We start from the raw sequence: 18,256 nt of genomic DNA on the forward strand, positions 1-18,256 counted from the left end.
GCATTCACTTTTGTATTTGGAGGATCAAGATTTTCCTCTTCTTGTTTCTTTTCATCCTGACACTAATGACAGGGATTGGCGCAAACCTAGGTCTTGTGTTATGGGTGTTTCTTTCCTGCAGAGGAGATGAATTCACATTAATGCATCCACATTTTCTTTCTAAGTCATTTAGTCCCTTCATGTGGCCATGAAACAGAGTAAAGCTAACTGGCCTACCCAGAAATTGAAACCATAACCTTCATCAGTTTTGTCCCATGGTTCAATCATCTGGGCTAACCGGGCAAGTAACACATTGGAATAAGAAACAGGTTTGCCTACAAAATTACGGACTTCCCATAGGATGTTTCAGTGCATCTTTTTATACTAAAACGTTTCTGATAATACGCTAGGTTTTAAAAAGTATACATAATTCATGTATTCTATTATTACAATTATATGAAAACATACACATATGCATATAACTTACAAACAAAAGTGTTCAAATTTGTTAATTTTCCCTCTATTTCTCAGGTCTTCCACATTGTTTTTAATGAAATAATTAAAATGGTATAAGTTTTCAATAAAGCCCCCAAATGGTTTGTAAATATCTTAAAGGACATACATATCTAAATTAGAATACACTGAAGAATTATTAAATAATTTGAAAAAGGGTCTTTCTTATTGCTGCCAGCTGACAGCAGGCATACTAGGAACTCCAGAAAGCTGTATAATTCTGTACTCTATATAATAAAAATAGAATAACATTTAAAAATTACTTAGGAAATATTTTATCATGAAGAGCTAATTTGCATATTAAAATAATTTATTTCCTACCAAAATTGTTACAGAATTGTATAAAGCCCATGTAAAAACATTTTAAGATAGTTATCAATGTTGAAAGGAAAGGGTGGCATCGTGATGAAAACAGAAGACGTCTAATATAATTATTCACAAAATAATTATATTGGAGTTTTGACATTTAATTAATTAAGAAAGGCAATCTCAATTATACTAAAAGTGAAGATAGTTTTAAGGAAATAAAACTGGATCCTTATTCTGCGAAAAAGTTCTACTCTAAGAAGAGAAATCTGCCCCACCTTTACATATTAAAAAATTAAAGATTCAAAAAAATGAAAACTAATTTTTGCTTGACTTTCCCAGATTTCTTTGCCCAAATCATCCAGATTTTGTCTTTACCATCTTGCTTGCCTTAGCTTTGAAGCCTCTCTTTCTTTGGGTGAAGTACTATAAAATAATGCAACCTTAAAGGCATAGGAAAATTCCTGGCTAAAGGAATTTCTCAATAAATAATTTTTTAATAAACACAATGATATTTAGATGAATTAAAGGACATTGGAACTAAAGGAGAGCAAAAAAGGACTTTTGTTAAAATTCAAATGAGAATACCTCTCAGCTCCATCAATCATCCTCCTGTTTTTCTCTATCCTGGGGCCATCTCCAAAGAGGCAAAACCCAGGGATACACATCTTAGGATGACTCAAAACCTCAGTCTCAAGTTTTAACCTCACTGGAGTCACTCAAATGAAAACCCAGCCACTGTTCAGGTAACTATGGCTATATTTATTTGTCCAGAGGCAGCGTTATCCAGGGAGGAAATTTTAGTGGACAACATGGCATGTCTCTCAGTTATTTTTTATTTCATCTAAAGCCCATTCTTAAGTTACCTGAACACTTCAATTCTCCTAATAACAGTGAACATTTGGTGTTCATTTCACTTGAATACTAACCCACCTTTTGGAAACACAACAACAAATGAAAAATAGGATTCCATTCATAGGAAAATAACTGGTGGCTTCTGTTCCCCTGAGGCCATGAGAAGATATGGAGTTGAAATGACTTCCCCTCCTCTTGCATATCTCTTTTTGGAGCCTAGCTTCTAACGAGATGTGTACCTGGAAATAAACCTTTTCGCTTTCAGCTAGGGCAATCTCCACTTCCACTGTGCTAGGAACTTCAGCAGAGGCAGAGGCATACTCACTCAAGATCACGATAACTCAGCACCTACCTGGGCAATCTCATTAGACTGCTACTCTCCCCAACCATACACCATATGGAGGGCTTTGGTCCCAGGAAATATTTAACCTCCTCAGTTAAAGTTGTCATATTGTACTGACTATTTTGGTAATGACCAAATAACGTTTAAAACTGTCACACATTATTTAATTAGGGGCCTTGGAAAGTCAAGTTCATATTTCTTATAGGTTAATTAAACCCATTTACATGATGAAGGAGTTAAGAACACATTACCCCAAAATATGCTGCTCTGGCATATTGACTATTTTGAGTTGAAGGCACTTGAAGAGAGCAGGTGCAAGAATATTACTCTGGCTTTCCCTTTTTTTTTTTTTTTAAGAGAGAGAGAAATAGGGTCTGGCTAGGTTGCCCAGGCTGGTCTTGAACTCTTGGACTCAAGCAATCCTCCTGCCTCAGCCTCCCAGAGTGGTGGGATTACAGGCATAAGCCACCATGCCTAGTCTGACTTTCCTTCTGCTTCTTAAAAGCAGATGACATTTCCATGTGAAAGCTACCTTCCCTCTACCAGAAGAAAAGTATCATTCCTATCTTCAAGGACAGGAAGTTGAGGCACAGGGAAATCTGTACAAACAAGCCATGATAGACAAACCCTTATCTATCTAACCACTTCACCCAATTAGCTAGCCTATTTCAAGCTTCTGTGACTTGTCACATTTTCACAACTTATTATTCTTTGTCTAATTCAGTATACAAGTGTTCAACTCTAACTGCATCTTTGGGTCTTCATTTCCCATGAAGCCTCCCTTGCCGCATGAATTTTGTGTTAAATAAATTTGTGTGATTTTCTCCTGTTGGTCTGTCCTATGTCAATTTAATTTTCAGCTGTTTTTAAAAGCCTAAGAGGGTAGAGATAAAATTTTGCCTTCCCTATATAGATATGATAAAAAACTAATCGAATTTCATTATGTCTAAAACTATTACTTTTGACAAAAATAGGAATACTGTGCATATTAGTGATCTACAATTTGCTTTCACATTTAACATATTTTTAAAAAACTTTAATATCAGTAAACAGCACGCTATATCATTTTCTTAACATAACACCTTCAAAACTACTTTATTGTTTGGGTATATCTTAATTTATTTAACAGGTTAATTATTGATGGAAGTCCCTATTGTTTTTAGTTTTTACCCAAAACTACTAGATTTTTAGTTAGTATTTTTGTGCATTTGTATCTTGAATTTCGTAGGACAAATACTTAGAACTGGAATTTCTGGATACAAAAGTGTGCATATTTTAAACTTTGATTGTGTTTCACGTTATTGCCCTCCAAAAATGTACTTATTTACACTCTTGCACACATGCATGGTTAGCATATTCATAAACTAAATCTTGACAACATACTCGAATACCGATCTGCTTATTACAAATACTTGTATGTGTGAGGTGGGATTGCAGGCAACTTTATTTTTATAATAATAGAATACTGACTTACTATTTGGGGATCTTTTGACCTCCTCATTAATCATTTACTCATTTTATGTTAACCATCCACTAATGCAAAGCACAGGACTAGGGGCTTTGGGAAAGCATATGGTAATAGAAGATTCGGTCTTGTTTGGCCAGGGTAATCATTACAAAGCTATGTGTTGTATACAATCCCAATGCAATATAAACACAGGTACAGGAGTGCTCTATATATACGGCCATTAGAGAGGTCCTTATGTGACTAAAGTGAAAAATCTGTGAACACTTTTCACTGGAAATTTTCTGGTAGAAAAGTGAGAATCCTTATACTTTATTTTATAGTTTTTTGTATGATATAGAATATGGCATCCATCATAAATGAAAGTTTGGAGGTAAAATTAAAAAGAAATCTGAAGAAATTAAATTGCATGAGGGCAAACAACTATGACTATAGATATTAAATACATACAAGTTAAATGCCTGCATGCTTTCTCTACTTTGTGTGGACAGGTAGCATAGCTTTTCTTTAAAGCTGTAGATTTCTTGAATCTAGATGCAAATCATATGGCAAGTGGGTTGGAAACTCCAGGTACACATGTCAGGGGCTAGGCCCAGGCTATGCTGGCACACTGTTAGGCCAACTGCTGGACTGCTGCTTGGCATAAATACAAATCTCCCCTGCTGACAGCTCGTGTTCCAGGCTCCTGGCTGTTGCCCGCCATTTGCCCTGCATCGATTTGGGCAGGCAGGCAGGCAGGCAGGAAGGCACAACTGGGGATGCTTGAGCGATGAGGGGCTGCTGTGACCACAGCTGGTATCAACATTCTGGCACACAACCCACCCTTTCCCCTTCCTCCTCATTTGGCACTGCAACCAGAGTTTGCAGGTACCTCAAATGCATTGTATACAGATTCTGTAAAGTTTGCTTATTCTGTTACTTTGTTTTCAATTTTAAATTTAATTATCCCTGTAATCTAGAGCAAACAAGGTATTTCCATCACCCATTTTCCCCAAGGACAATAGTACACATTCTCATAGACACAATTTTAAGACACATTGGAGTGCTTCTGAATGTGAAAAATGAGGAACAAGTGCAGAATAAAGACAAGATGTTTACTATAAACAACAGTAAACCAGCTTATTATTCTAAAGAGGACTTCAGAGTAAGGCAAAGGGGCCTTGAAGATTGTGTTTATGGAAGAACACACACACACACACACACACACACACACACACACACATATTTTCTGTTCTCTTTTTTATTTGGGAATATTGACTTCCAAAGTAAATGAAACATTTTTAAATTCAGATGATAAATAGAAAAACCTAAATGTGCACAAAATAAACAGATCCTGCTCTCTTGTCCCTTCAAGAGCTGCATCTCACTCCAATTTTTCTTCTCCCTATAACCTTATCTAGATTCCCAGTTGAGGGAACCGATGACCTAATTCCTCTGTTTAAATGCAACACAGGAGCAAATTCCAAATCTCTATGCTGGTCTTGCTGGGATTGCAGAACCCCAGGGTGGTTATCCTCCTCCAGAGGTAATCCTGTGATCAGCACTAACACCACATACCAGCCCTTTCATCAGCTTGTTGGAGAAGCATCTTTACTTCCCGCCAAGCAGTGACCTAGATACCATCTCACACCAGTTAGAATCAGGATCATTAAAAAGTCAAGAAAAAACAGATGCTGAAGAGAATGTGGAGAAATAGGAATGCTTTTACACTGTTAGTGGGAATGTAAATTAGTTCAACCATTGTCAAAGACAGTGTGGCGATCCCTCACGGATCTAGAACCAGAAATACCATTTGACCCAGCAATCCCATTACTGGGTCTATACCCAAAGGATTATAAATTACTCTACTATAAAGACACATGTACACATATGTTTATTGCAGCACCATTCACAATAGCAAAGACTTGCAACCAACCCTAATGCCCATCAATGACAGACTGGATAAAGAAAATCTGGCACATATACACCATGGAATACTACGCAGCCATAAAAAAGGATGAGTGGATGAGTTCATGTCCTTTACAGGGACATGGATGAAGCTGGAAACCATCATTCTCAGCAAACTAACACAGGAACAGAAAACCAAACACATGTTCTCACTCACAAGTGGGAGTTGAACAATGAGAACACATGGACACAGGGAGGGGAATATCACACACCACTGCTTGTCAGGGGGTGGGGGGCTAGGGGAAGGATAGCATTAGGAGAAATACCTAATGTAGATGAAGGGTTGATGGGTGCAGCAAACCACCATGGCATGTGTATACCTGTGTAACAAACCTCCATGTTCTGCACATGTATCCCAGAACTTAAAGTACAATACAAAAAAAAAAAAAAAAAGTGTAACCCAGTATACATTTTCAAGGTCAAAGTGGGTACAATGCTATCTATCTTGGGCTAAGAAGAGAAAAGGAAAAATTCTTGCTTTAAATCTTAGAAGTCTGGTTTTTTTCCATGTTTTGTACCCCATCCTCTTGGTCTCTCTAGATATATTTAAGACTCACATAGGACTTGTCTTTTCTACATCATCTCAAAATTTTAGCTCTTATCCTCAAGATATGTGCCCATTTTGCTCAACTTTTATATTGCATGATTAGCAAAGCAAATCCTTTTATGTTCTCAATCTAACAATGAAACACCAAACTAGAAATTTATTGCCATTCCTCAAACTGACATCATTCAATGATCAAAATAAAATGCATCCATAATATCCTAGAAAATGTACATGTCCCATTCTTAAAAAGAAAAGCAAACTATTTTTAACGTTTAATGTGACATGCATTTGTTTTTAAATGTCTCAGTTTTATATAACCATATACTCAAGGTCTTTATCATTCAAGGTACAGGAAGGTTGTGCGTTTAATCTTTAGCATGGTTGTAGGAGATATGATTCACAGAGTAGAAAATAGATAAAAATAAGCATGCAGCCAGTATGGTGCCAAATCATCAGAACTCGACATCTTATTGACAAATGGAAGTCATTCTTCTTTATTTCTTGAGCAAAGCAGTTTCATATAAGATAAATAGCTTTCAGTCAGAATAGCCTAACCTGCAATATGCATCTTTTTGACATGTATATTATAATACTTCTCTAGACCATAAGATTAAAATAAGAAAAATCTCAGGGTAGTATGTTGACAAGAAGCACTGGTTGAATCTGTATTTTTTTTTCCATTTTTCATCTCCCAGAATTTGGCTCTGTGTATGTTTGTACCTTACTGGCTGTCATTAAGTAATCAACTTCTAGTGACCTTCAAGCATCATTTTCTAAAGTTTTATGCAGGGGAATAATTTCTGGGACATGTCCTTTTTTATATCAAACATCAAAAACCATTTAATGCTTTGGAGACACTATGTTTTGTTTTCAGAGACCAGGATATGGCAGAACATGTTTCTGATAGATGTAAGAGACTGAATTATAGATTTGTGAGCTTGAGAAAGCCACTTAGCTACTTGGATTTTCATCTTCTCACCTTGCAATGGAAGAATTTTGCATCAGGTGTTTCTTTTCTTTTTTTTCTTTTTAATTACACCGGCTCTATAAATAATTTTACCATCTATGAATAATTGTTCTTTTGTTAGCATAGAAAGGAGACAGGTGATGAGTGAAGTGGAATGAAAAAATTAAGGGGACGCAAGCCTTTGGCACTGAACCCATCTTCCCTCTGTGGGCCCCTGGGGATACTGTTTATTGCTGAAAGTGCTGCTTGCCCAGGTTCCCAGCCCCTTCTCTCCACAAACCCTGTTGACAGGCAGCCATGGAAGCCTCTCGCCTTTTACCTTCTGATATAGAAAACTGAACCAAAGCCCTTGAGAAAATTGGTGAAGTAGCAGAAAACTTCAATTTTCAAATATTCATTGCTTTCATATTGGCCAATTTGCACATGTGGAGGAGTTTTATAGCAGACTCCCTTTGATTAAATCTCCATCTCTGCACTCATCTAGCTGTTTGACTTCTTTGAAATTCATCTCCAAATTTTTGCCTCATCTGCAAATTGGGCAAAATACCTAGATGTGTGCTATTATGGAAGAAAAGCAATCATTTACAAGTGTTCAAAAAATACTCTTCTCCTCCCTGTACTTCATGGTCAAATCATTTTGGAGAGTATTGGCAATGACACTGGACATTGTCCATAATAAAACTCTATAGAATCTACTTCTAAGCCAAACATTGTTTAGTGAGGAGCCATGTCTTGAAATGACAAGATGTGAATGAAACTGACTCCTTTACCTGAACGAACTTACTATATCTGTTTACACTGATCAATTTTGTCTTGACTTGAAATATTGATTAAATTGGCTACTTTCTGAAGCTTGAACTTTGTCTGCCTCTGTGACCACATCTCCCTCTCTTTTGCATCTCCCAGCCCCACAACTTCAAAGAAAGCATATAATAACCTAGGCCTGATGATGAAATCAGTTCTGCTGATGTCAAATTAGTTATGCCTGTGAAAGCTCTTGGAAAAGAATGATAAGAATAAAGTAAAAACCAGTTTCTTAAAAAGTAAACTACTTTTCACTAGATAAAAAGCCAGTGTATAGGAAACGTGTACTCTACCTCAGTTTTGTGGGACTTATGAGAGAGAGTATAGAATAGCCCACAAAAGGACAATCAGGAGGCCTGGTCCCTAAATAACGCTTTCCTCCCTCCTCACTCTCCATCTGGGCTGTTACTTGTAGTGTTAGAAAGTATAACACAGCAGCACATACATTGGGTTGGAATCCTAACTCTACACTTCACTAAGAGAGTGTTCTTAGACAAGTTACTTGCTGTCTCAATAACTCATCATAAAAATGAGGGCGGTAGTGTCTAACTCAAAGACCTGGGGTAAGTACTCAAGAGAATAATCAGGAAAGACCCTGGCCCAGAGTTTGCTCAGAGCACATATGTTTTAAAAATGTAGTTAATAATTACTAGTATTATTTTTACTGCTGGGTGCGGTGGCTCATGCTTGTAATCCCAGCACTTTGAGAGGCCAAGGTGGGCAGATCACTTGAGGTCAGGAGTTCGAGACCAGGCTGGCCAATATGGTGAAACCCCATCTCTACTAAAAATACAAAAATTAGCCGGGTGTGGTGGCATGCCTATAATCTCAGCTACTAGGAGGCTGAGGCATGAGAATCGCTTCAACCTGGGAGGCGGAGGTCGCGGTGAGCCGAGATCGCACCGCTGCGCTCCACCCGGGACAGCAGATTTAGACACCATCTCAAAAACTAATAATATTAATACTAGTAATTATTATTAGTAGTAGTATTTTTTGATAGAGAAGGCTGGATTTGATCATCTAAGTTCCTTTTTATCTTTAAAGTTAGACTTTCCCCTTTTGGTTGCTCACAAAATACTCCTTGCAGAGTTTGGCACACCCTAACCTCAGTGTTTGGGGGCCTGACCAGATTTGGCAGGAAAGGCAGTCTGGATGGATAATTATAAAAAATAAAAGCTATCCTATCTTTACAAGCCTGGTTGCTGTAGACAGTATTCTGTAAATCTCCATGATTATTTCATCTTCAGTTAATATTTACAAATACAGAGAACCATCTCAGATAGTAAAAGTGAGAGCTGAATTTTTTTGCAAGCTATTATAACATTTTGAAAGAGTACTATAAACATGTACAAGATGTGACTATGTGGTCATAAAATGAGTTTTCCTGTGTGCCATGAAGGCTCATTATCTTAAAGCCTTGTGTTGTTCTACAGAAGCCATGTGTGACATTTCGCACTAATGGCTTATGCTGTTACTAAATACTTGTCTCTAACTCCCTCAGTCTTTGGGAATGCAGGCATCCACTTGCATGTAAATTAATAGCTTTGCAGAGTGGAAATGAGGTACCCAGAAAAGTCCTTTCATTTCCTGAGTCCAATAAGGAAATAAGTTCCTTTTCCTAATTACATATTTGACCAGAGTTATTGTTTTCAAACTGATATGAAAATACTTATTTTATGGGAAAGCGTGCTTTCATGATCTCAGTAAATAAAACTGGGGCTTTGTTTCTAATGATTATACTATTTACATTAAACTGATTATCAGCTGGGGAGAAGAGTAGGTGTACACACTTACTTTCTTCTTCAAGGAAGTTTTCAGCAGCTGATAGTAACCTTCTTCTGTCATCTGGGTTTTCAATATTTAATTCAATGAGGTGACTCTCTTTTATATCTTTTAAATCTTCTAGAGTCTCATAACCATTGAGCAAAAGTGTTGAGGTATATTCCTGTAAGACAAAAAATATAAAGCAAATTAGTCAGATTCAAATATTTTATTTTTAGTTCTCTTTAGATTTAAAGAAAGTATAGAGATGCATATAGGGACCAAAGGTGCCAATAGAACTTTTACTTAACTTCACTTGTATTCGTTTCTGACATATGAACTCCAGGGCTCTTAAATGATTATGTTGTATAATTCTCGCCTTTTGGAAGGCCAAATGTAAAGAAGAAATAATTACCTTAAGCTATACAATTCCAAATCATGGATAAATTAAATAGTTGGATCATGCATCCCATTTGGAAATGTTTCACTTCTCAACTAACTAAATTGACAGAACTAGCATTACTTTAAGTCTATCAATAAAATGCCTCTAGCAGAGTAGCATGCTACAGTAATATTTCAGAATCTACATCTCTTCTTGTTTTCATGATTGCAAAAGCATCTACTCTCAAAACATTCTAGGGGTAGGTTAAAAAATGAGTTTGAAACAGATGTCATTCTATACAAAAAAGTGAGTGTAGCATTTTGATTGAAAGGCATTATGTAAACCAAAAGAATTTGAGACTTTCTATTTAATTGGAAGCTTTTACTAAGCATAGAAGCACTGTAGTTGGGGAAAGAATTGTTTTCTCAGCATGTATATTTTGTCCATCATTTGAATCAATATGTATTAGTTTAAAATTCATAGGTTTCTGATTTCAAAGTCTGTATGTTATTTTGAAACCTCTATCCTCTCAAACAAAATAAAAATATTAAGTGAAGTCGAGTGCTTTTTCAACTTCCTCAGATTCCTCCTATTTTACTTGCTCTAATTTCAATATCCTTATTTTAATTACTAAAATAGAATAAGAGGAAGTCTAAAAGTTTTAAGTAATCAGGGAGAACTTATGACCACCCCTTTTTAACAAAAAAAAAAAGGAAGAAAAGCAAGAAGAATGACAATTCTTTCTTTAAAAAAGTATATTCTCAGCACTGAATTAGAATAAAGAAGAAAAAATTTCCTGTTCTGACATATAACCATTTAACTGTGCATTCTTGGGGAAGTCATTTCAGTCTCATAGACCTTGGTTTTCTCACAGGTCACAGAATGAACAAGATTCAGAGGCAAGATGCTAACCCGTACATTCTCATAGGAATATCCCATTTGAGGTGCACCAATAGTAATATAGGAAGGCTTAGATACTGTGTTTACAGACAGGAACATAACTAGATAATTCAGAAAAAAACAATTAAGAAAAGTGTAATTGACTATTGTCTTGGTGAATTTTGAAAACTATCAAAGTGCTGCTGAGTTAATTTTAGAAATGGATTGCAAAAATGTAAATTGATTGATACTAGGTGTATTGTATGTACACACTATTTAACAAGGTAGATATTTCAAAAGAATTTTGGTAATATAACAAGAAAATCATAATTGGGTTACAGATACAGACAACACAGTTTCCTTAACACAATCATTATGGGGCTTGATGATCACCGTTTCCCTCAAATTACTTTTAAAATGATTGTATTCAGTTATCTTCTCTCAACTTGATTTTGATCTCTGCTTTGTAGAAAATACAATTCCCTTCTCATTTTTCCTTTCACTTTTTTAGACTTACTTTATTCCTTATACTCTCTTTACCATTCTCGTTTAGACATTTTCTTAGGGCTTTTTATTCTCCTAGATATTTTTCATTTTTCACTGCATTTTCTCAACATCAATCTCTATTGTCACTGCTAAATACTATTAAGGTATAGTCCAAGGGATATTATATCAAGACTTGTCCTTGCATAAAAAAGTAATAAAAGAGAAATAAGAGCTCTTCTAGGAAAACAGGTTTTCCTTTGCTTGCAAGTCTTGTATTTTTAAGCAATGCAACACAAATACTGATCCACTCCCTTCAGTGTTTCCATTTACATGCTTCCAAAAGCAAACACAACACAGATTTGCTCACCTGCAGATGAATCCTCTCTAGGAACTCCTGCAGAGTCTTGGATTTTTCGCTGTTACTCCTTCGGTTTGCCTTTATTTTCTTGGGGGCTGCTTCCTCTTCTGAGATGACATCCACATAAATGAATTTGAAGTTTCCCACTTTATTGTTCAACATTCCTGTCCACATCCCCATTGGTGTTTTGCAAATAATGTCTATGATGTCTCCTTTCTAAGGGCAAAGAAATCCATACACATTAGATTTCAGAGAACCTCATTGATAGAAAGAATGAAATCATAGAAAACTAGAATAATGAGGACATTATGCTAAAGGGGTTCAGATATAACAGAAACAAATCTAAACATTCACTTGCTTCAAAAGTTCAGGCTGGTGGCATGGTGGGTCATGCTTATAATCCCAGCACTTTGGGAGGCCAAGGTGGGAGGATTGCATGAGGCCAGGAGTTTGAGACCAGCCTGGGTGACAAAGTGAGATCCCATCTCTACAATTTTTTTCTTTTAATTAGCCTGGCATGGTAGCATGTATCTGTAGACTGAGGTGGGAGGAGTTCAAAGCTGCAGTGAGCTGTAATCATGTCACTGCACTCCAACCTGGGCAACACAGTGAGATCCTATCTTAAAAAAAATTCAAAGAAGTTACTTACTAGTTATAATGAAGAAAACTTCAACATTCTTGACAAAAAGCTCTCACATAGTTTGATGACATGTTTCTGTTTCTGTTATTGTATCAATTTATCAACTTATAACTGTAGAGTCTGCAGTATAATTTACAAGACACTTTTGCCTACTCTAAGTTATTTTTGCTCACAACACACCTCTTAGATACATAAAGGAGGTATCATCATTATTAATGTAGATATTATAGAAAAAGAAACAGAGATATTAAATGACTTCTCAAGAGCTTGCAGGAAGTTAACGGCAGAACCAGAACTCAAGTCCAAGTTATCTTAACCAAAAACTGATGCTCTTTTTATTTATACTGTCAAAGTAATATATATGTAACAAAGCTCAAGTTATCATTCCAGGAGGTGCTCCCTAGCTGGGGAAGGAGATGAAAGAGAAGTCTGTTACTCTATATATTTCTAGTGCATCTGAAAAATTTATCTATGGTATAAAATAAACCCATTTCAAGTATTTCATTCATCTAAAATAAAGAAATTTTGCAGAATTCACATAAAAGTATGTGTACACTAACGATAAATTATGCTACTTAATTCTTTTTAAGGTATTCATGCTCTCCTCTTATTAAGAAGAGATAACATTTAGATTGAGCTCACAGCAAAGTTTAGATTGAAGTATGAATGAATCATATCAGTATGGACAAACCAATTGGTCTTTTTCTTTACTCACATCTAAGACCATAATTAACTATAGGCTGCCAGTTATTGGCAAGGGTAGAAAACCTCATGGGGATATTTATTTGTAAAGAAAATTTATTTCTATGCAAATAGGATGCCTATGTTCAAGAGTTATAGTTCCTCCTTTGAGACTTAAAACTTTCTGCCCCAGAGAGGACTTTACAGATTCTAATATTTTTGCCCTTTTTAAGTGTCTATCCTCAAACAAACTAAGCATCAAGCCTGCTACTAAAAATATTTTTTCCTGCTGCTCTGGGAATGTGTGTTCTTCCATCTAAAAAACAAATTTTACTTGTAATGGTATAATTCACCATGACTGAACTAACTGGTCTATCTTGTGATCATCTGTCTGTCTAGTCCTGTGATCTGTTAGGCTGGGTCTTTCTGCCTTTAATGAAAGGGAATCAAATCATAGGTTGGATGGTATCAGCTAGGGAGACTGAGAAGCTCTCCTGAAGCTCTGGAAAGTTTCTAGGCATGGAAACCCTTCACTGCATCCTTCCTATTATCCTTGAAACTTGTAAATTTGCAACTTTATCCTTTAAAGGTATATACCTGTGCATTCCAGGAAAGCCCACAGGTCATCAAGCAAAGACTCAATTTCATTTTGGATAAGACCCTTGATGGAAATAATAGTATTTCAATTTTCATGGGTAACTGGGGAATTCCTGCTGTGTCCTGTAAGAGCTCCACAAAAACTCACCTCAGGCAGCAGCAGCAGTGGTCCCTTGGCACGGTATTGTACGGAAGTTGAAAGACTATCCTGAGTCAAACTGTGTTGTGTTTATTTCCTTCTACTGCTCTCTCCCACAATGGTTACTAGGTTATGGGTATCCTTTCCCCAAGACTTGAACTTAGACATCAGATCATTCCATATACATAACTAAGGAGCTTACTATGGGGAACAGTGCATTTTTAATTCTCCAGTTGAGCTCACTCTGATTTAATAGCATGGAAGGGATCAAGAGAAGGGCTGAAGACCTTAAATGTTAAATAATAATATAAATACTCCATAATATATCATAATTATTAGTTAACATTGGTTTAGTGTTAACAATATAGAAAATTCATACTTTATGCCCTTTGACTTTTAGCACTTTGTGATACTAGAAAGGAATAATTTAACATCTATGAATTCTTTTAGCGCAAAACCTTCTTCTCTTTGTGCTATTGTAACTCACCCCTCTCCTTGAGTGTGAGCAGGACTATGAAAATGATGGATATCACACTCATGATTATGTTACCCTTATATAATAGGAGGGACTTTGCAGATCCATTTAGTGTACTGAATTATTTGATTTTGAGTTAATGAAAGGGAGATTATCTTGTTGGGTCTGACAAATCAGGTAGGATCCCTTAAAAAAAAAGATTAAGGCCTGAGTGAGCTTTTTCCTGTTCATCCTGAAAGAGCCAACTGCCGTATTGTAGAGAGGGCCTTGGCTGGTGGAATCTAGAGGCTTAGAATGGACTCCAGTTGATATCCAGCAAGAAAATGGGGTCCTCAGCCCTACAACCACAAGGAACTGAATTCTGTCAAAAGCCAGTGAACTCAGAAGAGAACCCTGAGCCTCAGGTGAGATCACAGCTTTCTTAGAATTCAGTTGAGCCCATAATTATGACCTACAGAAACTGTGAGCCAGCAATACATTTGTGTTGTTTGATGCCTCTGAGCTTGAGGTAATGTGTTACACAGCAATAGAGAATGAATACAGAGGATAAGAGTAAGAAGGGGGAATTCAGGAGGGAATATCACCAGGAGAAAGGTCTCTGGTTACTCATAGCAACCAACTTAAAAAGTACTAGACATTTCCGGGGCATCATGGCAGACGGCAGGCAGGACCAGATTGCAGCTCCAACTCAAGCAGAGGAGTGTGTGGATGCTCACATCATGAATTTTGGCTCCAGAACGATTGCAGAAATAAATTAGGAAACCTGGGAGGACTCACAGATCCCCTGAAGGAAGTGAATTCCTCCTTCAGTAAACAGGAGACAATCTAAATACTGTGCTGGCATCCACAGCTGAGAGGCCCACAGACAGTTAACATCATAAGACTCTGTGCAGACAACCCCTAGTACCAGCCTGGAGCCTGGTAGACTAGTTGGGTGGCTAGATGTAGAAGACAGGTAACAATCATTACAGATTGCTCTCAGGAAGCCTCATCCATAGGAAAAGGGGGAGAGTACTACATCAAGGGAACACCCCATGGGACGAAAGAATCTGAACAACAGCCTTCAGTCCTAGACCTTCCCTCTGACAGAAACTACCCAAATGAGAAGGAGCCAGAAAACCAACTCTGATAACATGACAAAACAAGCTTCTTTAACACCATCAAAAAAATCACACTAGCTCACCACCATGAATCCAAACCAAGAAGAAATCCCTGATATACCTTAAAAAGAATTCAGGAGGTTAGTTATTAAACTAACCAGGAGGCACCAGAGAAAGGTGAAGCGCAATGTAAGGAAATCCAAAAAACGATCCAAGACGTGAAGGGAGAAATATTCAAGGATAGATAGCATAAATAAAAAACAATCAAAACTTCAGGAAACAATGGACATGCTTATAGAAATGCAAAATGCTCTGGAAAGTTCCAGCAACAGAATTGAATAAGTAGAAGAAAGAAATTCAGAGCTCAAAGGCAAGGTCTTTGAAATTATCCAAACCAACAAAGACAAAGAAAAAGAATAAGAAAATATGAACAAAGCCTCCAAGAAGTCTGGGATTATATTAAATGACCAAACATAAGAATAATCAGTGTTCCTGAGGAAGAAGAGAAATCTAAAAGTTGGGAAAACGTATTTGGAGGAATAATCAAGGAAAACTTCCCTGGCCTTGCTAGAGATCTAGACATCCAAATACAAGAAACACGAACCTAGGAAATTCATTGCAAAGAGATGATTGCCTAGGCACATTGTCATCAGGTTATCTGAAGTTAAGACAAAGGAAAGAATCTTAAGAGCAATGAGACAAAAGGACCAGGTAACCCATAAAGGAAAACCTATCAGATTAACAGCAGATTTCTCAGCAGAAACCCAACACGCTAGAAGGGATTGGGACCCTGTCTTCAGCCTTCTCAAACAAGACAATTATTAGCCAAGAATTTTGTATCCAGCAAAATCAAACTTCATATATGAAGGAAAGATACAGTCTTTTTCAGACAAACAAATGTTGAGAGAATTTGTCACTACCAAGCCACTAAAAGGAGCTCTAAATCTTCAAACAAATCCTGGAAACACATCAAAACAGAACCTCTTTGAAGCATAAATCTCACAGGACCTATCAAACAAAAATACAATTTAAAAAACACAAAAAACCAAAAAAAATGTATACAGGCAACAAATAGCATGATGAATGGAATAGTACCTCATATCTCAATACTAACACTGAATTAAATGGCCTAAATTCTCCACTTGAAAGTTACAGAATTGCAGAATGGATAAGATTTCACAAACTATATGCTGCCTTCAAGAGACTCATCTAACACATAAAGACTCACACAAACTTAAGGTACAGGGGTGGAAAAAGATATTTCATTCAAATGGACACCAAAAATGAGCAGGAATAGTTATTGTTATATCAGACAAAACAAACTTTAAAGCAACAGAAGTTGAAAAAGACAAATAAGGACATTATACAATGATAAAAGGCCTTGTCTAACAGGAAAATATCACAATCCTAAACATGTATGCACCTAACACTGGAGCTCTCAAATTTGTAAAACAATTACTAATAGGCCTAAGAAATGAGATAGACAGCAACACAGTAATAGTGGGGAACTTCAGTACTCCAGTGACAGCACTAGACAGGTGATCAAGACAGAAAGTCAACAAAGAAGCAATGGATTTAAATTATACCCTGGAACAAATAGACTTAACAGATACATACAGAACATTCCATCCAACAACCTCAGAATATACATTCTATTCAACAACACATGGAACTTTCTCTAAGATAGACCATATGATAGGCCATAAAATGAATCTCAATAAATATAAAAAAATTGAAATTATATCAAGCACTCTTTCAGAATACAATGGAATAAAACTGGAAATTAACTGCAAAAGGAACCTTCAAAACCATGCAAATATATGATCCCTGGGTGAAAAATGAAATCAAGATGGAAATTAAAAAATTCTTTGAACTGAACAACAATAGTGACATGACCTATGAAAACCTCTGGGACACAGCAAAGGTGGTGCTAAGGGGAAAGTTCATAGCCCTAAACACCTACATCAAAAAGTCTGAAAGAGCCCAAATGGACAATCTAAGGTGACACCTCAAGGAACTAGAGAAACAAGAACAAACCAAACTCAAACACAGCAGAAGAAAGGAAATAACCAAGATCAGAGCAGAATTAAATAAAATTGAAACAAAAAAATATGAAAGATAAATGAAACAAAAAGCTGTTTTTTGAAAAGATGAATAAAATTAATAGACCATTAGTAAGAATTCAAATAAGCTCAATATGAAATGAAACAGGGGGTATTACAACTGACACTACAGAAATACAAAAGATCATTCAAAGCCACTATGAACACCTTTGCATGCATAAACTAGAAAACCTAGAAGACATGGATAAATTCCTGGAAAGATACAACTCTCCTAGCTTAAATCAGGAAAAATTAGATACCCAGAATAGACCAATAACAATCAATGATATTGAAATGGTAATTTTAAAATTACCAACAAAAAAAGTTGAGGACCAGACCTATTCACAGCAGCATTCTACCAGACATTCGAAGAAGAATTGGTACCAATCCTATTGACACTATCCCACAAGATAGAGAAAGAAGGAACCCTCCCTACATCATTCTATGAAGCCAGTATCACCCTAATACCAAAACCAGGAAAGAGGGTAACCAAAAAAGAAAACTACAGACCAATATCCCTGATGAACATAGATGCTAAAATTCTTAACAAAATACTAGCTAACTGAATTCAACAACATATCAAAAAGATAACCCACCATGATCAAGTGGGTTTAATACCAGGGATGCTGGGAGGGTTTAATATATGCACTTCAATAAATGTGATACACCACATAAACAGAATTAAAAACAAAAATCACATGATCATCTCAATAGATGCAGAAAAAGCATTAGACAAAATCCAGCATTTCTTCATGATTAAAACTCAGCAAAATAGGCATACAAGGAACATACCTCAATATAATAAAAGCCATCTATGACAAACCCACAGTCAACATAATGCTGAATGGGGACAAGGTGAAAGCATTCCCTTTGAGAACTGGAACAAGATAAGGATACCCACTCTCACCATTCCTCTTCAACACAGTACTG

The 18,256-nt window shown here is 36.4% G+C and overlaps 1 protein-coding gene and 1 long non-coding RNA gene across 4 annotated transcripts in view; one reads left to right on the forward strand and one right to left on the reverse strand.

Annotated features, from left to right (window-relative positions):
- Positions 1 to 18,256, forward strand: part of LOC117977301 (uncharacterized) — a 63,218-nt gene that overhangs the window by 11,641 nt on the left and 33,321 nt on the right. The window lies entirely within an intron of this gene.
- SAMSN1 (SAM domain, SH3 domain and nuclear localization signals 1) overlaps positions 1 to 18,256 on the reverse strand; it is a 170,790-nt gene that overhangs the window by 3,721 nt on the left and 148,813 nt on the right. For all 3 annotated transcript variants that reach the window (XM_024927031.5, XM_055105188.1, XM_003819190.3), the window contains 2 exons: positions 11,602 to 11,808; positions 9,521 to 9,671 (listed from right to left, as the gene is read on the reverse strand). In XM_024927031.5, coding sequence (XP_024782799.4) covers positions 9,521 to 9,671; positions 11,602 to 11,808 — 358 coding nt within the window. The remainder of the gene's footprint in view (positions 1 to 9,520; positions 9,672 to 11,601; positions 11,809 to 18,256) is intronic.

The sequence above is a fragment of the Pan paniscus genome, chromosome 22 (assembly GCF_029289425.2).
Source record: "Pan paniscus chromosome 22, NHGRI_mPanPan1-v2.0_pri, whole genome shotgun sequence".
Classification (NCBI taxonomy): domain Eukaryota; kingdom Metazoa; phylum Chordata; class Mammalia; order Primates; family Hominidae; genus Pan; species Pan paniscus.